The following is a 27,109-nucleotide window of genomic DNA, read 5'->3' as shown; positions in this document are numbered from 1 at the left end:
ATTTACATCAATATCACTACCTACTTCTTCAGGATCATCAACCAGCCCTTCAAAATCACTTAAATCTTCTTATAATGCACCACGTATATTACTACTTTTGATTTTTAACACTAAAACAATGATAAACGTAATAAAACACATCAGTCATTAACCAAGCTGTTTACAAATACGCACGTCAGCTGTCTGCTACAATATTTTCGGAACTAAAATGAAAAGCGCTTAGAGACAGACCTCCAGAGAAAGCTCTGAATCTGCCAAATAAAACGATACCTAACTCGATCCAGTTCAATCCGATTTTGTCAGTCATAGAGCCTTTGCCGTAAACAGTGTTTGTGAGTCGATGCATCGACACAAAACACTACACAAAGTGTGTTATTTGTCGAAGCATCGACAAATAACACTCGGAGGGTTAATCACGATGCACCTAAAATTTAGTTCATGAAATATACTCAGTGATGTAGTCGTAAATTTTCTAGTGTAGGAATGTTCACCAATATTGTAGACAGTTGCCTATTATTAATATATAGGTTCTTTGGGAAATCAGAGTGAGGACACTGTTCCCACCCATTCCTGCTCCTCTACGTAACTCAATATATAGTTTGTAGAACAGTCAAACATTTAGAATAGACCTTTGATGTCAGTAAATGGTAGCCAAAAGTCTTTGCTGCAAGACTTTCACATTGATGAATACTTATCAAGGTTAATTACAATCAAATAGAACAAAAACTATCTATGAGGTAACTATTAAACTTGAGGAATAATAAAGCAAACCACCATAGCCTGTTAAGTCCCAAGCATATATTATTAACACAAATTCACAACCATAAGATAACATCAATTGACTAACTGGTGTTGAAAAGTGTAAATGTGTTATAGAACTCTTGTTTTCTTATCAGCATATAATCTCTATTTTGTATGCATTTCTAAAAAGAACCTTGCTTATTCAAACTTAAAGACTTAAGTTAATAGTTTGAAACTGTTAGTACCAAATTTAATTTCAATGACTCTTAGACATTACAATGAAAATTCATTTTTCTCAACCTCAAAAGTAAGAATTTTCATTGTAATTATTTAATACCTTATATTGGATATATTGGCAATGAATAATGATATGTATAACTAAATTTAAATGTTCAACATATTGGCCTTGTTGAATATTTAAATTTAGTTATACATTTCGTCAGTATTTAAGTTTTTTTTCATATTTACACTGATATTTATAAAATGGCAACATGTCCTTTTCAAAGAATAATAATCATACACCTCTGCTATTGAACCTTCTAATGCTCTCAAAATACCAGGTGACACCCATTTGTCATTGATAAATTATTGATATAAGTGGCAGAGATAGGATTATCACCAATCTGTCAGTCTGTCTACATTTACTCAATTAGTTGACACCATGACCAAGAAACCAAGTCCAAAATTTACTTGTGCTGCGATTTTCCGGTTTATGTTTCATCCTTGTTTAAGTAAGTTGTAATTTTCAATTGTACTTGTTACTGTGTTAGGTAATTACCAACAGAATTACACAAATTAGTTACTACTAGCTAGTTAGTTACTTTCACTAACAAACACCCAGTAGTATGTATATCAGGTAGTTTTTTGTATTGATACATTTTCGGATAAAGACATTTGATAGGTAGCTCAATGAGAACTAGATTTTAGGCTAAAGTTGCTGTCAGAGTTCACATTGTAAAAAATCCAGTCAAAATTTGACCTGGTCCAAAATCCTCTTTCACATTTTACATTAGGCCTTAACTTAGTTAAGAAGTAACATGGAAATTTCTGTAAAATCTTTGCAGTTGTGACACATTGTCCAAATAGCCAACAACCAAATACTGCAATAATTTCAATTACAATTTCTACTAGCCTCCCCATAACCTAACTATGCTTGTGTTGTATCTCCTTAGATAATTAATTGTTTTGTGTATTTAGATAAATATTTGATTTTTTAGAAATTATACATGTGTATATGACACTTGTCATAATAAACTGTTCAATGTATATTCCTCTTTTATTTAACGAGATGGGAAAAGGAAAACTCAATTTGAAATGGTACAGTCAGTATATATTATGTGAATAAGAAAAGAAAATTATTCCATTACAATTGTACTACCAGTACCTTATACGTGAACATAATTTGATACCTAGCTTATAGTAAATATCTTAATCTTATACTATATTACAAGTAACGTTTGCACGCACAATGTTTTCGAAAATGGCTACAACGATTTCTTCTAAATTATTGTTAAAATACCTTAGTTTTAATCTTGCCAAGTAGCCAAGACGGTTTTACGAATCAACAAGAAAAATGTAAACAAAATACTAAAATAATATATTGTTATAACAAACCATCTACAGTATATTAGAAAACTACAAAATCAGTACAAAAGAAAAGAACATTCCTATTAATACTGTTTAAGCATTGATTATATAATACACTTAAGCAAAGTGCTAAATGTATTACTTAGCAAAGGGATAAATACGACCGTTCAAATACAAAGAATCTTTTACCGAAAAACATCACACTGATATTGAACTAAGAGTCTTTAGGAAGAGCAATGGCTGTTTTATAGTTTTCGAGGCAATTACATACATAGTTTTTGACAATGCGCTGCTGACGTGGGCACAATGTTCCACGATCCCATAGGTGTGACATTCCGCATGTCAAGCATACAGTCCAGGAATGTACATTAAAAAATCCACTTCTATAGCTTCGTTGTTGGTTTACACACATGACACTTAACACACGACACATAAATAAACAATACTTTTGGTTGGATAGGCCTATCATGGGAACGAAACATTGCCGTTACACGACCGGGAACAGACTGTCGACTGTTGACATTTGTTGATAGACAAGACTATGATATTTGTTTTCTTGAAAGCCCTTGAAAATATATGATAGCTTAAAACCATATCTTAGAGTAGGCTTATTCAAAATGTAGGCTTATTACACCAAAGAATCTGGTATGAGATTAAAAATAATAACATTAAGCCTTGTGTAATAGCACAGCTTTCAATGGAGAGTTTGTTTAAGAAACGAAAAAGTTACTAACTTAACTAAAAATTGGAAATTTAGGAAACAACTTATCTTTACTCGTAAGCCCTATATAGTACTGTATTAGACTATGAAAATAGCTTTTGAACTGTTTATGTTATGCTAAAAAAGTAAAAATGGTTTAACTATGTGATCTCAAAACTAACACTACATTGGAATACCTTCAAGGACCATTAAAATACTTTTTGCTAAAATTTCACAATTTAAAATTGATTTTACAAGAAAACCCCATTCCAATTTTTTTTTAATTTAAACCCAATGACTAAGTGTCCAATAACTTTAAATTTATCACCACTAAACATCTAAATGCCTTAGTAATTAAATATAAGTTATACTTTTAAATAAATGCTCATTGTTTTACCAACATTAATGATGGAAAGACAGTTATGATGATATTTTTATTTTTATGAAAGTTTGAGACAGCCATTTCACATGCTATTTCTATTGGTAGGTCTATGCTCATTTCTAATGATGATATTTTTATTTAGCATTTTTTGTGAATGTGAAAGTATGGTTTTAATGACTTAAAATGAGAAAATGTTTAATAAAATTTTGTATAAATAGCACCAATACTTAAAATTGATCAAATGTTTTTATGAAATTTATTTCATTACATATTTCAGGACAGTATTCTCTATAATATCATTGTTTTTTATTGAAAACAAACATCTGTTGGAAATCTTAAATATGTATGCTTTAAATAATTTTTACCCCCCGAAAAACAAAATACCCCCCAGCCCACCATTTACCAGGCACTATTAGTTAAAATTAGCCAAGAATAACCTACAGAACATTGTCTACTGAGCTATGTTTGTGATGATTTACACAAGTTAAGAAAATAAATTATAGGTTGTTTAACATAAAACATAATTATTAAATGCAGCTTTGTGGTGTTTTTGGAGGAAATATACTATTAAACACATAAAGTCACTTGGTGCAGATAACAACATCAATTGGTTATGATTAAGAATGTGCTGTTTGGTTACCTACTACAGCTACTTCTACTCCTCATAATATGAAATCTAATCGGATTTGGTGCTCATGTTTTATATTGTTTACGTTGTTAACTGTTCGGTAGTTGGTTTTTTATTGTTTTGAATTAATTTTCAGGTGTTGTACCAGAAAATCCACGGATTGGATCTGATGGTGAGTCGGAAGAAGTTTCTGATGATGTTACATCACCAGTAAAGCTGCGTCCTAAAAGCAGAAGATTGAGTGAGGTGAGATTTAAGCTGATATACTTTTTAATATCTTAAACATATGTAATAACTAGCAGAGTACCCGTCCTTCGTAATAAAACAAGGGTTGAGAAAATTTAATTCTATAAATTTACAGTATGCTATAGTATAACACATCTACCATAGCCATAATGTTCTACCACTGCACCTAAACAATTGAAAAAAGTAAATCATCAAAAATTCGCACAATATCACAAATTATTTATTAAATTAAAAACATAAACATAACTGTAAACGATCCTACTTTAACAGTTCTCATTGTGTATGTGTATCACTGTTTTTGTTTCTGCTTAGTTTAAATTAGCTATTCTTATAAATGCAAAAAAATTAATTGTGCTGCACCCTGTTTTTAAACCTTATAACTTTTAATGCTATTGAATATCATAGAACCAACTTGTTTAGTTGAAACATCTGACACAATTCCTTTTAAATATGAATACTCATTAGGTAACATGGGAATCTACAGAGCCACTGGGGCGGAACCCAAAAGGATTTTTGAGATAAGAATAGGCCTATATGTATGATAATTGAGAATGTGAGCTATCATCATGCCAAATTTCAAACCAATCTGACCAGTGGTTAATCATGGTATCTACACTCCGGGAAATTTTGGGAAAACTGGGAAACTTTCAGGAATTTTATCTTGAAATATCCTGGAAAACTCCAGGAATTAACCCAAACCTCCGGGAATCCGGAGCCCTGTCATCAGAAACGTTGATTAACAAAAGACTACTGCTGGTATCACGATCGCGGGAAACGATTATCGGTGTCGCTGAAACTGCAATATATGTTTACAGGTATTGCCTGCGATCGCGGTAAACAATTATCTGTGTCGCCGAAACCTAAATTCATGTTCACAGGTATCGCCGCGATCGCGGGAGACTATTATCGGTGTCGACTTACTGTTATTAATTCTGTTTTAATATATTGTATAAACTATTATTCCTTGGACGAGTTTTCTTTTAAAGTTATAGTGCCTAACTTACCAGTTATTAAAAATATTATCAATACAATTTCTAACTTGCTATTTTTGAAGTATTGTACATATTTTAAATATACATTATTTACATTAGTTAAGTGCATTAACTAATAAAAATGATGATTTCTTTTTCAAATCTTTAAAAGTTTGAGTTAATATAAAGCTTTAAAGTTTGGATCTAGTAGTTCTTAAAATTCTGCAATTTGTCTTGAATTCTCCTAGAAAACTCCTTGAATTTTTGAAACCAGATATTGTATACACCCTGTCAATGCGTGATTGAACCCCAAACACACAAACTTTCACGTTTATAATATATTCAAAAATAAATATGACATTTTTAAGTTAAAAATACTTGAAAAAGTAACTTACCTATAGCAATACTTGAATATACTTGAAAATACTTGAAGTGCGAAGCAATTGCAGCTTTGTAATGATGACTGACCCTTATTAAATTGGCAGGAGGAAAAAATAGGCATTCATTTTTCCCTTTCTCAAATCAAAGCTTTTGAAGATATTTGTAAATTTTGCCTTTTAATTTTTTTTATTCCAAAAAATCTTTTTTACTGAAGTCTATTAAAAAATTAGAACAATCAACATTGCCGGGAACAGTATTGTCATTTACACATTTAGTGTATTTGTTTGGAAAAGATAAACTAAACTTGTGTAGACAAACTCTTTTGCCATTACACCTGTGGTATAACATATTACTTGTGTTAACACAATGTTTCCATAAACTATTATTTTATCAACTCAGGTAATTAGTTAGCAGGACAAAAAATGTTGTATCAAACGTTACTTTGGCAAATTTACCTCTGATTTAAACATTCATTATTTGTTCAAGTGAAGTTCAATGTGTCTACTAAGCTAAAAGACAAGTTAAATGACAATTTTAAGTCTCATGAGAGCATAATAAACGACGGTTGTATAAATTTAGAACAATAGAGTTTTATTTTGATAACCACTGCAAGAAGCTTAGATAAAAGATAACACGCTAATTTTATTCCCCTGAGTTATGTCATGCACTGGGCTCAGTAAACTATTTAAAATCCAATGCTAGTAGTTGCTGAGATAGCTGTTGGTATAATATGGTAATATGCGTAGTTATCATTTTATTTTTCCGTTTACTAAATGAAAAAGATATATAATTAATCTTAAGTAGCATGAATAACGGTTAGACATATTGTACTAGTTTAAACAAGGTTTCATTTCATTCTAACCTCAAAAGTATATTTTGTTTGACATTTTGATTATAATTAGTTAAATGTAAACTTTGAATGAATAGGTAATGATTTACATTGTACCAAGCTCACTTAATTTAGCTACTTACTTAATGGAAAAATGATAACTTTTTCTGAAAGTATGTGATGATGTTCTGGAATGCTATGTAGTTTCATTGGAATGCAGTTTTTGGCAGACTAGCACAGGTGATGATGAATCAAGTAATTTTCTAATATATAGTATGAACTTCTAATTAATTTCATGATTATTGGAAGTAGGTTTTTTCTCTTGTTATACTTTAAGTAGGAAATTGTTATTTAAGTAATTCAAGTAGGTTTTAATTTCTTTATTCGATTATATTAAGGTCTAAAAGTCTGATTTATTTTAATTGTTTATCTGTATCTAGTACTATGGCTTTTAGATTGTTGAATTGATTTGATTTTGAAGAAACATATTATACCGTAATCAGTTATGTAAATTGTATCTGAACTTTCAAACGATTGAAATATTCTGGTAGAAAAAGATATATTTACATTTTCAAAGCACCTTTAGTGCATTAAAGTTGACTGTGAGTAATAAAGATTACATCATGTTAATGAGTCATAATTATCTACTTTTGATAATGACTATTGCTTGCATTTACTCGGAAGGCTTTTTAGCGGATTTCCGTATAGGGAATTAGCTATTACCGTAGGTGGCACGGTATATGTATATGTCCGTGAACACAATAACTTGAGTAATTTTTGTCCGATTTTGATAAAAGGCTTAAAGGTTTAAAACTACTTGAATGAGTTCGCAAACCAATATGATCAGACTATGGGAATAGGGTGTTATAGGGTAAAAATTGGTTTTTCTCATTTTTGACCCTCAAAACATAAAATTTTCCAATTTATCTTTAAACCTTTTTAAAGAGCTTAAAAACAAATAATGTAGCAAATTGAAGTGTTTACAGCCATTGGTTACAGAGAAAATTCAATAAATTTTAAATTTTAAATTCCCATGTTACTCTTATGGAGAATAAGTCAACTGTGTTGTAAAGTTTGCTTGTTTATGGATATATTTTGATAAAACTTGGCAAATCTTATTTCATACTAAGCTATTCATATTTTACTAAAAACACACTTTATTACCCTCCCTGTAGCAGCTAACCTATGCACCTGTTAAACCTCATGTTATTTAAATAGTTTTAATTGAAAATCGAATCTGGTAAATGGAAATACCCTTAACCTGCAGGTTTGCTGTAGCGGCGGTATTTAAATTTAAAATTCATTAATCCTGAGGTTCCACAATGTTTTAGATCCATTTTGTAAAAAAAACATTTTCTGTGACAATTTGTGCTGTAGTTTCAAATAAATGCAGAACTTCTGTTAAAGAATACTTTATTCTTAGAATTTAATAAAATACAACCGTTTTCCAACACTATTCACTTACTCATTTTTACTTAAACTGTAAACATTTTCAAGACATAGGAAAGACATATTAAGGACAATTTCTTGCTTTAAACTCACAGGAACCAAGAGAGGATACCCCGCTATTCTTAACATCTATCATGGCTAGTTTAAGCCTGTTTAGGTTCAGAAACCCTATATCTGACACCATCGATGCTCTGTGGATATACTCAATGGTCCTCCAAACATAGGCAAAGACGGTGGCCCTTCAATATTTGTGACACTCAGGAAGTTCACAAAATGTTAGTTTGATGTCTCCTCCATCTTGCAAGGGTCCTTTTAAAATGTTTTGTATGGAGAAAGCTGGGTAATATTTATATTCCGCTGTCCTGTGCTTTCTTGTGGTCCTTGGACAGTCAAGGCCTATCAATCTCTGATCACTGCCCCCCCCCCCCCGCAGAAATGGCTTCCATGCTACCTTAAAGCCTTCCGTTATAAATCACCTGACATTAACACATCAAGTTTTGGAATCTCTTTGAATCATAACTATACACCACTTAAAAAATTGTTCTTGTGAAAAGGTCAACAGAAAAATGTTTGACATGCACCAAAATTTGGATTAAATTTTAAGATTGTAAAGAAGATACAGTAGAACTCCTAATATCCTAAATGATTTGTGATCTGGCCTATTTGGATTTGACTAAATTCTAATTGTCAGGATTATTGAACTAAGCATCACCGCATAGATTTAAATACTCTGGCTGCAGAAAACCCACGGACTAAGCAAAATTCTATTCACTTGATGTGATGGATTTCGACTTAAGTATTTCCTTAAACATGCCAGATTTACTCCCGATTTAAGGAAATGAATCTGACATGTTCAAAAAAAATATTTTAATGAAAATCCAATCTGACAAACTGAAATTAGCTTAGTCTGCAAGGGTTCTGTGGCGAGGTTATTTTCTATTATTTTACTAAAGTAGAACCTCGATAAGAAGACTCTCATGAGGATTATTAAATAACACTTGTTATCAAGGTTGACTTCTTATCGAGGTTTACAATAATATATAAAGGGGTAAGATAAAATTCAAGGGGATTAGAAAATGACACTTGTTATAAAGGGTGACTTGTTATCGAGGGTCTTGTTATCAAGGTTCCACTGTATCGATTTGGGTAATTGGAGATTTTGATAATACTACAGTATGTCTACAGTATATCTACTGTATTCACCAGATTGCTGATGTTGGTATTTGATGCAAATTTTAACTTCCACAGTAAAAGGTTTGTGTGTTTCAGAATATCAATAAGCGACTTTCGCTACCCGCAGACCTTCATTTGCCAGAAGAGAAGCAAAATGTCAGCCCTTGCACAGTTGATCGGCCTCTTAGTCGAGCATCTCGCCGACAATCTCTCTCAGAAATTGGCTTTGGTCGCATGGAGACGTACACAAAGCTGAACAAGTTAGGCCAAGTAAGGTTGCACTCAATTTCTATCAATAATAAACAGCCATGCATGTAGCCTTAAACTGTAATATCATTGGGATCAGCTTTATACTGTTTAAAATGCTCCCAAACTTTTCTCAAATAACAAGCTAATCCAAACCAATCATTAGATCACAGATTGGTTATTTAGTGGGATGCTGTTGTAGCCTACTCATGCTAAAAATTGAACAAGAACACTGTGATACCATCTATGCCATTTTTTATACCATCCATGCCTATTATTTATTTATTTTTCCTCAGCAATTTATAATTGTATTCTTACAGGGATAAATAAATATGAAATAGAAAAGAGAATACTAAACTATGCTAAACTAATAATAAAAAGCAAATGACAAAATTTAAACAAGGATGGTGAATTACTTATTAAGTGGTGTTGGTACTCAACAACAGTGCTGATGCATATAAAGCAACGATAGAACAACGAATACGATTCGGGCTGATCACCGACCGGGAAATCTGGGAAAACCGAGAAATGTGCATAAATTCTTTAAACTGGGAAAAACCTGGAAATTATGTGTAAATTTTCTATTTCTACTAAGAATTTTAAAATTTGATATTCACTGTAAATTTAATTTTTTATAATAAGAGATGCAGGGGTCCAAATTTCAGGAAAAAAGTATTCGATTGTCGTCAATTATGCCATGTGGCAAGTGATGATGATGCCGTTTCCGTTATCCCGGGACATATCTCCGGTATGGCGGGTGATGATGATTATGATGTCTCCGCCGTTGCGACAGATGTGATGACACTTCCATGAACCCAGGAGGCGATGACAATGTCTCCGTAATCATGGTAGATGTTTTAGATTGTGTCGCGAACGCGATACATGTCAACAATCGAGCTGTGTCTGAAAGTCATGTCAAAATTGGTGCCGTAAATGCAGGACATGTCAACGAAGGGGCCCTGACAGCAAGACATGTTGAGGAAGGTACTGTGACTGCGAGACATGTTGACGATGGTGCTGTGACTGTGGGACAAGTTCACGATGGCATTGTTACCGCAAAATATGTTGACAATGTCGCAGTGACTGCGAGACATCGACGATAGTGTCGTGAATGTAGGGCATGTCAACAACGGTGCCATGTCCGCAAGATATGTGTTTGATGGCACTGCGGAATCGGAATGTGTGACGAAGGCACTACAAACGCTGGACATGTTGATGAGGGTGCCGTGAATGCAGTAGATGCTCACACAATGGTGCTGTGGTCTGATCACAGATTATAGTCATGGTGACTTTTTGTTAGTTGCACATTACAAAATTTATGATTATTAAAGCTAAACTGATGTTCGACTGATAACCATATCAGGCCTTAAAACTCTATACAGTTTTAAAATAGCCAAAAATCTGTTCTTTGTCACTTGGTAATTTTTTTCTTAATCAGAGAAATATTCAAAAATTGCATACTTGTGTCAAGAAATATAACAGTAATTACAAATTTTGTCCCTTTAACTGAATAGGCTTTTTAAGATAGTAAAATAGCAAACTGTGTTGACTCTACAATAGCATTGCGGGAGTTGGAGTGAAAATGGGTTTGAAAGTTTGGTATGAAAAGTACGACCTGAACTACCTGGAATTACTCATGAATTTTTTCCGGTTGGCCTGGTGGACACCCTGTTATTGGACCAACGCCTATATTATATTTGATATATTTACCTCATATATTCATATATGTCCTGTTAGTAGGCTCAATATACCTGTAAATTATATTTAAAAGGCTAAATTTTCTTAATTTTTTTTTTTAAAGCTGCTCCCTTAAAATAAGATTTTGCTTTGTTTGCTCAGAATTTCATACACTAACTTTTACAAGATAAACAATAATGTTATTCGGGATGTTTTATTATTATGCTTTGCCTACCGATCTTACGAGTTGTAAGATACAGAGGATACAAGCTTATGGGACAACCGTGCGCTTTTAGCTCTGGTATGTTGGGGCAGAAATGTACTTGTACCGAGCAAGGAAGAGCCTGAACCGCGATGACTACATAGCAATGTTGTACATCAGTTGAGCAGTTGTAGCGCACACTGTCTTCGTACAGCACTCTTGCTCATAGTACTTGTAGGTGAGGGAGGAAAGGAGAGCTAGAGGGGAAGACGAATAGAATTTGCTCTAGACATCAGCGACTGTTGCTAGACAACTGTTAGTGTACCATTGAATGCATCCTCTCTTTCTTACTTCTCTGTGTTACTGGTTATTAAAATATTAATGTTAAATGCAGTACACTGTTAGCCTTATCTACACATTTTATATCATAACATAATTTTTCTCAATTTTTATTTTTTAGCTTAAATATACTCCAAAAAACAATGTTTTATGTTCCTTGTTGCAATAAGCCCAAGAACTCATTTAGCCAATGTTATACCGAATTTTCCATATGTAAAATAAGCTAATATTGTGGATCTTATGGTAAGACCCGGACCCGGGACCAATTACATATATACTTTTTCGTTTTGATGTCCACAGAGGCCTAAAACACCATCCGTTCAAATTCATATATAAATATTTATATTTATGTATGTGAGTCCGTTACCACAATAACGTGAGTAAAAATCATCCAATTTTGAATAAATTTGCTACAATAGTGTTAACCTATTTTTTTCAAACAAGTCAACCAGCATGATCATATTCTATGGGAACAAGGTTTATGGGTTAAAAATGTAATTTTTCCATTTTCCACTCTCAGAACATAAAATTTTACAATAACAATATATTTCCAAACCATTTTGTAGTGCTTAAAAACAAATATTTTAGTTCAAATTTAGTTGTAAATAATTATAGTAGGTTTAATGCCTATGGAGACAATTCCATAAAAGTCCATAGGCCTACATTTTAAAAGCCCATTATTTTCTTATGGAGAATATGTAAAATGTTGTACAGTAGTTCCCTTGTTTATTTATTTATTTTACTCTAAGCTATAAACATTTCACTAAAAAACACACCTTATTAATTTCCCTGAAGCAGCAAATCTAAGTATCGTACTCTATTGTTATTTAAATAGGAAATGAATCCGACATATTTGAGGAATTATTTAAGTGAAAATCCAAACAGGTAAATAGAAATTCGATAAGTTTACAGGTTTGCTGCAGCAGGGGTATTTTGTATTGGTTGTGGATATAGTGTACATTCCCTTTTGTTGTAGGCCCGTTTTAATAGAATTCAATTAGTAAACTGGGAGTTCACTTAGCGTGCAGGTTTCCTGATAAGCGAATATTTTTATTTTCTGGCCTGACAATGGGTATTATTAGTAATTAGGAAGATTATACATCGTGGTTCATCAAAAATACAATGGCTGGAAACCGAGAGGGAACTGAAGTTAACTTAACCTTTTAAAATGAATTTAGCCTAATATAAGTACTAGCCTTTTCAATATTACTGTCCTGTTAGTACCCGATTTACCGTAGTACTAAGGCTGATGAAAAGGAATTAGTGTGGTAAAGTACATTTAATGCTGCCAATACAGTCTGGGATGGAACAATCTGTAATTGGTTGCTTACGTTGCTGACAAAGATAGTCAGTATATTTTGTAAACTATATATTCTGTTCTATAGCAGCATTTGGTCTGTTAACATAGTTTAAATCATATCAGGCAACCAATAAAATTGAATAGAATTACTGCGAGCTGAGACTCAATTATTTTAAAAATTCCTGTAGGTACCGTATCAAATTTACTAACTATTGATTGTTTTTACTACAGGGTACATACGCAACAGTATTTAAAGGAAAATCTAGGCTAACAGACAACTTGGTGGCACTGAAAGAGATAAGGCTAGAACATGAAGAGGGGGCCCCATGCACAGCAATACGTGAAGTGTCATTGCTCAAGGACCTGAAACATGCCAACATAGGTATGTCTGACTAACTTTTAAACTCTTACTAGTTTAATGTATACTGGCATAGTTGTGTATATTATGTTATGAAATAATGAAGTAGTTAATAAAGTTAAACTACTTGAATTAATAAAGTGGGTATACAGTACGACAACTAATTATCACAGAACAGCTGTGGGTTCAGGGTGTACGTCTAGACTGACCGTCACCATATCCTCAAATGGTACCAGCATTGTTGTTGTCAGCTACATTATCTTGTGATAGCTTCTTTGTGAATGAGGCTGTGTCGTACGTTATTTTTGTTTCAAACAGTGTTTTTTCATTGGGAATATGTTGGGGACATTTCTTGCCAGCCTTGAAAATCAAACTCTTCAATGGTATCCAGAAAACTGAAAACTAACTCTTTTTTATGGAAATGTATTAGGCTACTGTATGTCAATGGTTTTGTCATTTTAATCAGATGATCGACAAATGCAGAGTTGGGTTTGTGAATGGATGGTCTTGGTAGGTGGCCATTTGCCGACCAAGGATTACTTTGGTAACCATATTCAACCTCATGTATAGTATACTGTGATTAATTTAAAATTCGCTTTATTTGTTTCAGTGACATTACATGACATTGTTCACACAGAAAAGTCATTGACTCTAGTTTTTGAATATTTAGACAAAGACTTAAAGCAGTACATGGAAGACTGTAGCAACATTCTCAGCATGAACAATGTTAAGGTAACATTTTTTAAAATATATTTATTATTATTATTAGGCTTCAGGGAGGTAGCAAGGCATTGGCGGCAGAGGCCCCTGCCAAGGGCCCAGGAAGCATAGAGGCACAAAATTGGCTTTTTAATAATTGTAAGAATAATTAAAAATATGTTTTTATCCATAGTTTTAATGGAATAGTGGTAGGCTACTTACTAGAATTAAAAAAGGAATAAATATATTTTCTGACGTTTCTACGTCCATATACTTCGTCACGTAGAATAATATAATTATGGGAGGGAGCGGAGCGCATATGTGCCTGCCGCCTTACTTCACTGTGAACTGCAAGGCAGTAAACATTTTTTGGTGGGATGGTCGATAGTTGTCAGGGCCGCAGCACTTTTGTCTTTAAAGCAAAAGATAGTAGTAGTAGTGACAACGAGGTGCCCAAGCGGTTTAACATAACCTGGTACCAGACTGCTTTATTGTTTATGTTTACATTAACACTGTTTTTCAATGCCTTTTGAAATTAAATTGCTTATGAAGTTTTTATTTGTTTTTGTGTTGTTATTAATCTTAACAGACAATAAGACAGCCAACCCGTTAAAAAATTATTAAACACTGTTGTACCGGTTCAAACTATACATACTATTAAATGCATATCACGCTGAAGATGAGGCTGCAAACAACTTTCAGTTATAGGCTTATGTATATTTTTCGTAAGTAAATTGACTTTTAAGGCTTAAGTGTCTTGTCTTCAACAGTGCCGCGACCTTGATGATATGTAGTCCCATAATGTTAAACTTTTGATTGCTTAATGCCTTCAATTTTGGTGTCAAATTAAAGGTACGACTGTTCGCTAGGGAAATTCCTTTTTATGATTTTTAAAACAAACTTTAATTGTCTGTAAAAAAATTATAAACTTACCAAAAAAGTGTTTATTTTTTCATTTGTTAACGGAAAATTAGAGTTTGTTTTCAAAAAAATAAAAAGTCATTTCCCTAGAGAAAGTCATACCTTTATTTTGACAACAAAATTATATCGCGGCACTACTGAAGGCTCTTAAATAGTCGTCGTGGCCATATATTCAACAGCTATGCTACCTAAAAAAAACCAATTAGAGATATTTTTTTTTTAAACTAGCTAAAACACACAAATCTTACCATTTAAAATACCTTTGAGATATTTGTAAAAAACTTTGTAAAACATGCAAAACTTACCATCTAGCACCCAAAATTGTAACAAACTTCCATGGGGACCCTTGCTGGGGGGTTGGCCCCCCAGACGGCGCTTGGGGGCGCAGCCCAGTACTATTCGCCAAGGGCGCCACATACTCAAGCTATGTCCCTGTTAGGCTTACCTTAAAACCAATTACATCTTGGTTAATTTTATCCATATCAATTTCGAAGGTATTTAAAAAATCAATATTTTTATGATTTAAAAAGGTATTTAGGTCTTAAAGCAAATTCATCAATATTTCATCAATTGCTACAAATGTAAACTGTTACGTTTAAACAACCATTTTCTATTTGAGATAGCTAACCTAGGATGTTTATCTCATATGTTCTTGTGTATTAAAAATGTGAAATATTGTTTGATGGTATACACTAACTTAAAAGAATCATTTACTTCTTTTTATTGAAAATCAAGATAAATTATGAAAATAGATGTTAAATATTTTTGTTAATCCTAAATTCAGCCTCTTTTTATAGCTATTTGCTATATGAAAAGATATATGTCTAAATAAATCAAAAACAGTAAATTAAACTATATCATATATGTAATTACTTTGTAGGCCCAAAACAAATGTTGACTTAAATTTTATGAGTGTATTTGTTGTTTGCAGTTATTCCTATTCCAATTGCTTCGAGGTTTAGACTACTGTCACAAACGAAGAATCCTGCATAGGGATCTGAAGCCTCAAAATCTGTTAATAAATGAAAAAGGAGAACTCAAAGTAAGGAAATCATCAAGGTTTACTAAAATAAGGAAACTATTTAACATATTACACTGTGCATTTATTTATAAATAATGTAACTTATTTAGAAGTCAAGTTTGTTAATTTTATATATTAGCTTAAGTAATTATATACTCACCAACACTTTTTACAAATTGGAATGCTGGTAAATTAAAATAATTCTATTACCGATTTCCCTTGTTCGTGTTGTAGTCTGTAGTTATACAGTAATGTCGTGATTCTCAGGTACTGTGTTGTACGTTAACAAAAAGCCTTGTTGGAAAAACAATTTGATGATTATACTTGTGCATACCTCACCATCCTTTCCATCTATGTTACTTCCTTGCACAAAAGAAAAAAACAACAAGGACTTTATGTTTACTGTCTTAGCAATTTGTCTTGGGAATATGAATGATATCGGTGGCATGTTTGCTTAGTTTCATTATTATGCAAATTGTAAGGAAACCCCTTTTCCTACAGTAACTAGTTTTTCCCAGTTTTGAACTCAGGTTAATTCGCCTGGATAAAACATGTTTTACTGTAGTGTAATAAACAGCTCTAACGACTTGTGCAGCACACTGACAGCCAACTACCCAGAATACACAACCTTACCAAAACTACGTTTCCCTTCCTCCCAGTTATACCGGCCCTGGTTTTGTCACTTTCAGAATGTCCCTTCTAAAGTTAAATATGTTTGGGGCTATGTTAGGTTGCTTTATTAGAGAAAAGCTCAACTGAAACACTTAAAAAAATGTTCTTAACTTGATTCATCTTGCTGTTATTTAGACTTGCACATCTTGACCTATAACTCTGCTATTTGCACACTTATAATGGAAATGAAACAATACAATAATAGCGATAATACAGTAACTTGATAAACAGGAATATTCATTTTAATGATGCAGGTGTTTTATCCACTTTAATTATGTTAGTTTCAATTCAATTAATATTATATTATATGAATGAAAGTATTTTTTCTATCTCTGAAAAATAACAATTCTTTAACTTCACAATTTTTATTACTGTCCTAATTGTTTTGTTTTTTCAAGTTGGCAGATTTTGGGCTTGCCCGTGCAAAGTCAGTCCCAACAAAGACATTTTCTAATGAAGTGGTAACTCTGTGGTACCGACCTCCAGACGTCCTACTCGGGTCCACCGAGTATTCAACTCCCATTGACATGTGGTTAGTAAATCTTTATACTTGATCAAACTTGGCTAATTAATTGAACCAGTCATATCTGACCTCGGTATAACTGATTCCTCAGGATATCCGACTTAGTGTCCAACCGCTAGAGCTTTGTGCGGCCATGTACTGTTTTTGAGCGGCAATGATGTACTTTGCACTCATAATACACAAATAGCTGTTAGGGGAAAACGATCATCAGGACTCCAACTGCCCACTCTGCTCACTAGTGTTTCCTTACCATATATTTTTATGACATAGAATTATAAATCAGCTATTTCATTTGGGAACAGTCAAACCGCACACAGAAATCGGCATAATTATGTCATGATAAAAGTATCATTCTAATAACTTGTACCCAAAGTTATTTTACAGAACTTGCTTGAATTATTCCCGCCTTCAGCTTCGCCTTGTACGTGAAACTCATTTTCACATGCTTGGCTTCGCTTTGCACATGAAATTTAGTGTTCCTTTGCCTCACACATTGTGCAAACTAGAGTGTGCACCGGAAAATGCCACTGTCTATACTTGTAATGAAATACTACTCCCTAAAATGTGTAGTATTTGTAAGGGTACCAAAGAACTTATCCTATGCCAAGCTAGGAAATTTGAATTATTATTTGTCCAAGGCTGTCATAGAAAACTTTTAAAAATTAGGTTTTTACGATTATATCTAATGGTTTTTAAAATGGTTGCAACGTAGTTTTATTACTTGACAATTATATGATTATTGATTGTTCTCTGAAGAAGCAATAGCTCAAAGAGCCAAGAGATTTAATTGGAAAACATGAGGGAGTGAAACAAAAAGATATATTTGTATTACTTCACTACTGTCTCTCAGGTTCATTTTTGGTGACAGTGAGTTTACATTATTTGAGATAAAGCTGTAAACTTTTTCCATAAAGATAAGGAAAAAAAAACTTAGTCTGCAACAATCTTAAATAACGTAAACTTATGTTAGGTCTTCAAATCTAAAAAGTTGTAAAGTATGTTAACCTAGTTGGTAACCAAATTTTACCTCGGTGCCATTCTCTATAGGGGTGTCGGATGTATATTCTTTGAGATGGCTTGTGGTCGTCCACTATTCCCGGGCTCTACTGTGGAAGAAGAGCTAAGACTGATATTCAAGGGCCTAGGGTCTCCACCTGCAGACGCTTGGCCTGACTTGCACGTGCCATACACTTTCCCTCGATATTACCCGGAACCTATTCTGTCTCGGGCCCCACGACTCGACTCCGATGCAGTAGACCTTCTCAATAAATTCCTATGTGTAAGTATCTAAAGCAGAATAAGCTATGGTTGATGTGTCTGCTATCAAATTCAAATTCTTACTTTACTCGTAACATATTTTTTATTGTACAATGTACATAGATAGGAGTTTTGTCAACATTCATGATAAAACTAATTGCAATTATTAAAACTTTCAAAAAGTAATAGTAATACAAATAAAATAATTTAATCTTTTTATCCTTCTGGCAATTTTTAAAACTAAGCTTAAACTACATGATGAAATAAGTTACCAATCCGTCTGTGTTAGGACGGGATATAGGCTATTGTCTTGCATATGGTTTGACTACAGTACAGAGAAAAAGTAATTGAGGACTATTTTTTTAAAATATTGATGGCACAATTTACCTATCAAGCTTATCGAGAAAAAATGTCTTAATGCTATAATAAGGGTTTTCCAATAATAATTTATGTAAAGATTTGAAAATATTAATTTTTGCTTATGTTTTTTGATAGCTTGTTACAAAAATTTATATCCATGTTATTTGGACTATTTTTATACGGAGAAAATCTATGGTCTGGAAATGAGATAAGTACGAGTGGCTGTGGAATTGTTGTGGTTAAATTTAAACTTTTCAAGCTGTCCTGATTATTGTAGAGTAACTTAACATTTTCTAATATACAGGGTGTTTTTTTAAGTGTGCCACCATTGGGATCTCAGTAACTAATGATTTTACAGCTAACTTTAAATGGGGAACATTCTCTTGTTTTTAAAGAGGTTCAAAAATAATAAAATACAATTTTTGTAAATGGCCGCCATTTTCCAATATGGCGGTCAACTTTGAAATTTCTTATCGAACACCCTATATTTTATCATGTTTTCGGATAGAACATGCAATTTAAAAACTTTTTTATTCTTGACATTTTTTCGATAAACCCATTCGTTTAGGAGTTACAGCCTATGGAAAAATTACTTCCGGTGTACATTTTACATCATGTAGCTCCTAAACAAGTAGGTTTATAGCGAAAATGCGAAGAGTAAATAAGTCATAAGTCTTAAAATTGCATCCACATTCCAAAAAGATGATAAAATTTGTTAAAAATATTAATTCTATTATTTCAAAAATGGCGGCCATTTTCCAAAATGGTGGCAAACTTGAAAAGTGGAAAACTGTGTATTTTATGGTCTTTATGGACTGTGGATGCAATTTTAAGACTTATTTGACTTATTTACTCTTCGCATTTTCGCTATAAACCTACTGTATATACCCCTGTATATATATCTACCTGTTCCTGTTAAAATTCCATATTCTTTAAATAATGATCTACAGCTTGTTTTTTTTTACCGTTGCCATTGTCCTTACCTCTGATTTCTGTGCATTGAGAAGTTTTTTGTTTAAGATTTTCATCCGACTCCTTGTGGACCATCCCCAAAATGATGGACACATTTTTTATATTTGCTTCAAAAAGTAGACTCTTAGGTATAACAAACCTACTTAGGAGCATAACTTGCTTCTTTGATATCTGCAATAGTTAAAAAAATAAATTATAATTATGTAATTTTAATTTATATTTTCCTCACAAAGGACTCTTTTAGTGTCACGGTTTAATCGGTTACTATAAACCATTAAAGTTTTTAAACTACATAAATATAACCAAAGAAAAAGTGAAATGTGTCAGAGAATTTTCTAATTATTTTCACTTCGAACAACAATGTGTTGCCTTGTGTCTTATATTCACTACCCATGTGTCTTGTGTGACAAATTACATTATTTACAAGTGTAATGTGTTTTGTGTAGTACGTAGCCAAAAAGAGGATTTCTGCTGCCGATGCCATGAAGCACCCTTATTTTTGCTCTCTGGGACCTGCTGTACACAAATTGGCGGATGGTATGTATCTCTATCATCTCACCTTGTTTATTATTTATTATAAAGTATAATTACTTAAAATATAAAATAAATATATATGTAAATACTGTCTTCGCAATGCTTGTTTGGTTATGACACAACGGCCGTTCCGGAGATTACTCCATCGTTGGGTGTAGTCATACACTAAACTAAAATACTGTATTTACATATTTTATGGGATTTCTTCATTTTCATTGCGTCAATAAATAGTACACTTAAGCATGTTTACGGCTATAACTGGTGACCGGCTGATTTATAAGTTAGGTTCTTTGGCTATACTGGTGTAGAAGTGGAAATTTTCAATACAATCAAATCTACACCAGTAAATCCAGTAAAGCACGTAATTCAGGAAATATGTGTAAACAAATAAAACTGAATCATAAAAAATGTAAATGAAATTAAATGAAATTCCTTAAATGAGGCGAACTTAAGACCTCACTGTTCTTTCTTACAGTTAACCTCTAAAAAAAAACTAACAATAATAACTAAACATTAACAAAATAAAACTACAAAGTTTCCAAAAAACAAATAGGTCTAATAACATAACATGAATTTCTTTTCCCTGACCTACAATCACACACACAAACATACACATTTTAATTTTGTGGCTATATAATTTGGAGTTCAAGATAAATGGCTGAATGAGTGATTGAAAATATTCTGCTTTTTCTGATGTCTAAATACAAAATTGATTCATTTATGTAATATGGTGTGACGTGATCATAGCAGGTAATAATATTTTATCTTGCAACTCTTGATGTTTGTGTTTCAGTGGCCTCTATATTCTCTGTGCCAGGGATTCAGCTAAGTAAGGACCCCGGTTATCATTCCTCTGGTTCCAATGCGCGCCGCAGATTACCTGTACAACTACGTAGGCAGAGTATGCTCTTATGATGACATCAGTCAGCACAAGTCTGTTATCAGTGTATTCTTGACATTAAGTGCACTTTTCCGCTTCTGTTGTTAGCAATAGTTTGACCACATGTAATGCTACGGACTTTGGCTGTGATATTTGTGGTAAGAAACCCTTAAATGAATTATTACAGTGTGCATTATTTTAACTGTCATTAAGTTTAATGTATTTGGATGAAAATCATACTACCTTTTTTTAACGTCTAAACCTTGTTTGAAAGTGAACACTGCTAAGTTCGGTTTACTCTGTTTAAAGTAGTTATTCTACTGAGGACAGATTTTTTTAAATACAATTTAATCCTAAGTGAGATTTTGACCCATGTATGGTTTGTTCATAGCCTAAGTTGTTTATAGAATATTGAGGAAGTGATTTTAAAATTCAGTTTGAATCATGGTTTCAATAGTAATATAATACTGTTTTTGTGGGAATGAAAAATAGGTATCGTATCATTATTACTTATAATTTTTTTAAGGTTGGGTGAGTACTAATGATTTTAGTCTTTTAAAGTAGTTTTAACTAATGGCAACCGTAAGACATCGCCAAAATAAAATTAGCTAAAGCTAGTTTACTTTATGTTAAAAGTTTAATCAATTACTGTAACTATTTTTTCCAAATATTGAATACAGGCGGGCGCATCCAAATGTTTTGTAGAGTTTGGCAACCATCTTTATTCCCGCAATTATACACTATACAAATTATATCTAATTTATTATAAATAAAGTAAAGAATTTTATTACAGAATACAATTTTTAATAAAAAAAATAATGACAGCTAATGTTTCAGTGTATTACATGACTGTATCAAATGCATTGTTTAACTTTTGTATCACTAGAAGTTAGAGTCTTTGTATTGCAGTACTCACCCATCCATATGCTTTTATATTACTGAACTGTGCAAATTTTTGAAACTGTTAGGTAACTTTTGATTTTTTACTTTAACCTAGCTACACTTTTCATATAGGTACGCAACCTTTTAATTCAATCAACAGTTTTAGCATTTTCATGTTAAGAATTTCACTATAAAAATAAATAATACAGGTATTTATTTAAAGTATAGTTTATATGGAATATGGAATTTATATGTATAATTAATCGTATCAGTTAGTTTTCACTTATTTGAGAAATACATAGTTAACTTTTAAACCCAATATTTGACCAATTGGTCTGCTATTTGCAACATAATGATGAGTCTAACAATTTCTTATTGCATTATCTTATACAATTGTTAATCACAGGGTGTGCACAGGCACAGGATTAGAGAGAAAGTTAATTTTAGTAAATATACTTTGTTTCATACCTAACTTTCAGTAAAATTTGTCAACTTTAAGCAAGAATTGGCTGGGAAATGAGTCTTGAAAACATTGGGTATTATAGATTTCATCATATGTTTGTGGTGTTGTTTGGTTGAAACAATTTGTTTATTTGGGATACCTACAGGAAGTTTTTATAAAAAAAATTTGTTTTGTTTTGTTTTGCGGCTGGTCAATGTTTTCACAAATGTATTGGATCTAGCACAGCTGCAGCTGTTCATAGTTTGTCCTGTTGATGGGAACACCAGTGTATAAGCAGGAGCTCTTAGTTATGGGATATATTACATAAAAGAATATTCAGGGTAATCATTATTGTTATTGTAAATGCCTGTGATTGTGACAAATATCCAGCATATTACTATATTGGTCTGCAAAACAGGTCTTTGAGGTAAACTTGCCTAATTAATTTTTCGCTATAGAATTGTCATTGTGAATTGAATTGTTAATTGTCTTTTAACAACCAACCTATTCAAATTATATCTTTGGTTGGAATTCCAGAGAACAAATGATAAATGTCAATACGCATTACAGTAAGCTCAAGACTAAATAATGCACTGTATAATTTCAATAATATTTAAACTTACATTTGATTATACTTGTTGAATGGTTTACCAATGTCTTAAAGCCTGTTTATATAATTTTGGATTGTGAATATTTTATATTACTGTATGTTATTATATAAATCTTATGTAATTGTATTATCTTTATTACCCTAATAAAGCATTTTAAAAGTTTGTTTATTATTTTAAATCGGTTAAATTGATATTCAGCATAATTTGGAGCTTCTTTGCAATGAAAGGAAAATTCTTCAAAGGCATTATTATTATTAGGCATAATTATTGAAAGGCATGGCATGTTCTTGATAAACTCACTTTGATAATCGCTGTATTTTTTATATTACACAAATTTTGTTGCTATTTGATTTTAGACCATAGGTTAAATTCTGTGTAAATTGGTATAGCTGATAGACAAAGTCTGAACACCACTCCTAGTTACTTCCCATAAAATGTTATAGTAGTATCATTCAAAAAATACTATTGTATGTATAGGTAGTTGAAAAAGTCTGAAATAGTTGGGGAAAATAACATTTTTTTCTTTTAAAGTACATACCTTTTTAGGAGCAAAGTTTGATTGTAAAAGGAATAATTCATTAGCTATATGTTAATTGATTGTCAATTTTATTTCAATGTATTAAGATATCTTGTGATGAAATATAATATTACATAGGGTGACCCAGTAAAACAAGAAATTTTAATATAAAACATTTAACATATTTTACAAGCCGGTTGATGTACTTCTAGGAAATTTTTGTAGAACAAATAAACAATTTAATATGTATAAATAAAAAGCATTAGTAGAACAGGCAACAGTAGACATTAGCAATGTACACATTAAAAGAAAAAAAAAAACAACAGTAGATTGGAAACTGTTCAGAGAAAGCCTAAAAATAGGTAGAATCAATGGAATAAAAAAAATAAATGATACCTGTTAGTGTTTCTGTAATGGCACTTTTTGATTTTTTTTATTGTTAGAAATACTTAAATTTCTATTCTTATCAGCTAATATTCTTGGGTTGTTAGGAGTTTCCATTTTTTGCGTCACCCTTTAATATAAGTTAATAGTAAATATTTCACTTTAGCAAAGTATTTTTGAGGCAGTACTAAGGGTTTATCAATGTAAAATTAAAAAAGAAAGCTCAATATTGATCCTAAATTCTTTAAAAATGCTTCTTGAATGGAAAAAAATATTTCATTACAATTGACTAAATAAAAATGTTTATACTCAGTGTCCCCTAAAAATGTGCTTTTATATCATAAATCTGTCAAATAGTTTTGTTTACTGATGTCGCTTGTCAAAATTGACAAATTGTATAGAGAAGATATAACATAAAACAAGCATGAAGAGAATAGGGAATGCCAATAATTTGTGTTGACATTCCAAAACTTCGATATGTGCCAGTTAGGTTGCAGGTCCAGTCTTGCATGTGCCGTTTATTATATAGCCTCCTTACACTTATTTATTCAATAAGTAATTTAGACTTTAGATATTGAAGAACTGAAAATATTCTTATCCATTTAAATAATTTAGAAAATATTGTAATGTTATTGTTTGAACGCTGGTCTTACTCTGTAGCTATTGGTAGTTTGTTATATATTGTATTAATATGTACTGTAAATTGCACTTGTTGTATTTCATATATTTAAGGGTATCCACTGGCAGGAATAATTTTAACATATAAAAGAATTTTTGTCCGTTCAGGAATATTTTTATGGAGCTGTCTTTGTGAGCCCATTATTATTTATAAACTAGACAAATTGTAGTTTAGGTGAAGTCCGCCCATGTTGGCCTTCTTTTAAGGGTCATAAAACAGGATTTTATATTTTGTAATGAAAGATTTTAAAGAAGCACTTCTTTTATAGGTAGTAAAAATATATTCAATTCACAATAAGTAATTAATATTTTCAGATTTGTTGCTTTTGCTTAAAACCAAATGTAGGAAAAGTTAAACAAACATGGTTAGTAGATGTTTGATGGAAGTTGGGAAAAATTTAATTTCAATCGTTTGTTATACTTAAGCGTCAAGTGGAGTTGTACAAAGTTTGGTGAAGCTTGAACTGTTAAATGTGAATTGTTTTAAGCATTTAATATTTCTAAAAATTGTCTTTAAACATACAGATTTATACAAATTAATAGAGGTGTGCAAGCGGAGGCTTCAAGCTTGTGAGTTCGAGCTTGAGCCAAGTTTTTACGATCGTGGTGGCAGATCACATCTGCTAACACCACGCGATTGCAAGATTCACATTTTTGCTCGAATTGCAGATGACAAAAATAACGGTTCTGTGATCGCGCAAATGATGACGATTCTCAGAAAAAACCAAAGATAATAACAATTTTGCTGTGATCGCGGGAAACAGTGATGATGTCCACACGACCTTGGGAAGTGTTCACGATATTACCATGAATAACATTGTAATTAAGTGATAAATGCACATTTCACCCAATTAATAATTACTAAATCTAATACTGCTTTCTAAATACAGTGTACTATTATATATTATATTGCATTTTTAATATACACTGTATGAGAAATTATCTTATTATTTGGTGTTGCCTAGAATTCACTTCGTAAAAAAGCTCGATGTCTGGTTTGATAAAAAATCTGAGGCTCGCACACCTCTACAATTAAATATTCCTGAAGAATGATTTTTAACATTAATACCTTAACAAAAAAACGATGAGTTCAGGAAGCAATGATGCATGGTTTTCAACTATAATATCCTACTCGTTTAGACGATGTTCATACTGTACATTTATCACCAATAATGCGGAGTAAGGTGAACTGATGTCGGTCATATTATTTAACTTGTGGCCTATCTCAAAAATGTATAGCTTTGAAACAAATTTTATTTTGCTGACACATACTCATCCTGGCCTTTAGTAAACCAAAAGCATTTTTTAATATTAAGGTTCCTAACAAGGCTTGCTCAAAAACTCACTCAACGCAACCATATTTTACCCTGTAATTATAATACATCTGGAGTGTATAAGGATTTTATATTTTGATCCCATAAACCTGATTGTGAATTATGTCATGTGGTTGTATTAGAATAAGTGTAGGTCATTGAAATTATCCGATAATAGTAATTATGGTATTCTTGGTTGGTAAAGAATAGCCTACATTGTGGGTCCTTTCAAACATTGAGTACTGCAAGTTTAAACATCTCTGTAAAATCCAAAGGTTTACAATTATAACATCCAAGAAACATCGTATGCTGATAGTGTTAGGAGTTAAAGTTTCTTTAGTTGATCAATAAACGTCTTGAATATTATTTTAACGTCATTATTTCATAATAAAGACTAAAAATATACAACATTTTTCAGTTGTTTCTTCTTAACATGAAATAAACTTCAGATCACTTCACTATACAGGGTGTTTGGTAGTCAGTGTCAAATATTTTAAGGCATTATTAAGTACCTGAATTGCGATAAAAATACAGATTTGGATAGTTATATCTCACTCCTACTTATTTCTGAAACTCAATCAATGATTACATATTTAAACTTTTTTATAATTAAACTTCATTGGGACTCTTAATATGAGAATATGTACTTGTTTTCTATATCACACTGTACAACTCAATACTTGTTTGCGTACATTCTGTCAGTATTTTTGAGTCAATATTTTAATAATTTTCTATTGCATACATTATAATTTATTGCCTCTGACTTCCAATTAATGTATCAGCACAAGTTAGAGTCTTGTGTCTTAACCAAGTACGAATCAATGTAGTTATGTTCAGTATTAATTTAATTGATTTTTTGTGTGGTGAAGCACCCGTTAGGAGGTCATGATAATTTTTGGCTACATGAGTGTTTGTTATGTATTGTTATCTCGATGTAAACCTGTGAGTTATATTCATGAGATCTGTTAGTAAACGAAAATAATTTAATGTTTACACGAGTATTCCTTCTTTTACCTACTAGACTGTTTTAAAAATAAGTGATACAAGGTTAAACCAAACTGCTCTAAAAAACAAGGTTGGTTGAAACAAACTGTAATATTTTACGAGCCAGGGTGGATAATCCGATTATCGGTTAATGCGAGGACAACTCTGTACCCTTCAACGATGTATAATAAATTAATAACCCCCCCCCTTTAATTTATATAACCAACCCCAATACATATTTTATTTTATA

At 32.0% G+C, this 27,109-nt stretch overlaps 1 protein-coding gene across 1 annotated transcript in view; it reads left to right on the top strand.

Moving 5' to 3' along the window:
- Window positions 1-26,866, top strand: part of LOC128998025 (cyclin-dependent kinase 17-like) — a 35,606-nt gene extending 8,740 nt beyond the window's left edge. Inside the window, exons 3-11 of the mRNA XM_054423958.1 lie at window positions 4,175-4,284; window positions 9,184-9,357; window positions 13,083-13,233; window positions 13,820-13,941; window positions 15,761-15,871; window positions 16,921-17,054; window positions 18,093-18,324; window positions 20,081-20,171; window positions 20,962-26,866. Of these exons, the coding sequence (XP_054279933.1) occupies window positions 4,175-4,284; window positions 9,184-9,357; window positions 13,083-13,233; window positions 13,820-13,941; window positions 15,761-15,871; window positions 16,921-17,054; window positions 18,093-18,324; window positions 20,081-20,171; window positions 20,962-21,083 (1,247 nt within the window). The 3' untranslated portion in view covers window positions 21,084-26,866. The remainder of the gene's footprint in view (window positions 1-4,174; window positions 4,285-9,183; window positions 9,358-13,082; window positions 13,234-13,819; window positions 13,942-15,760; window positions 15,872-16,920; window positions 17,055-18,092; window positions 18,325-20,080; window positions 20,172-20,961) is intronic.
- The last annotated feature ends 243 nt before the right edge of the window (window positions 26,867-27,109 follow it).

The sequence above is a fragment of the Macrosteles quadrilineatus genome, unplaced genomic scaffold, assembly GCF_028750875.1.
Source record: "Macrosteles quadrilineatus isolate MER2022 unplaced genomic scaffold, UCM_ALF_1.0 Scaffold_7__1_contigs__length_78375512, whole genome shotgun sequence".
Taxonomy (NCBI): Eukaryota; Metazoa; Arthropoda; class Insecta; order Hemiptera; family Cicadellidae; genus Macrosteles; species Macrosteles quadrilineatus.
The sequence above is the reverse complement of the archived record's forward strand: the minus strand, read 5'-3'. Positions and strand labels throughout refer to the sequence as shown.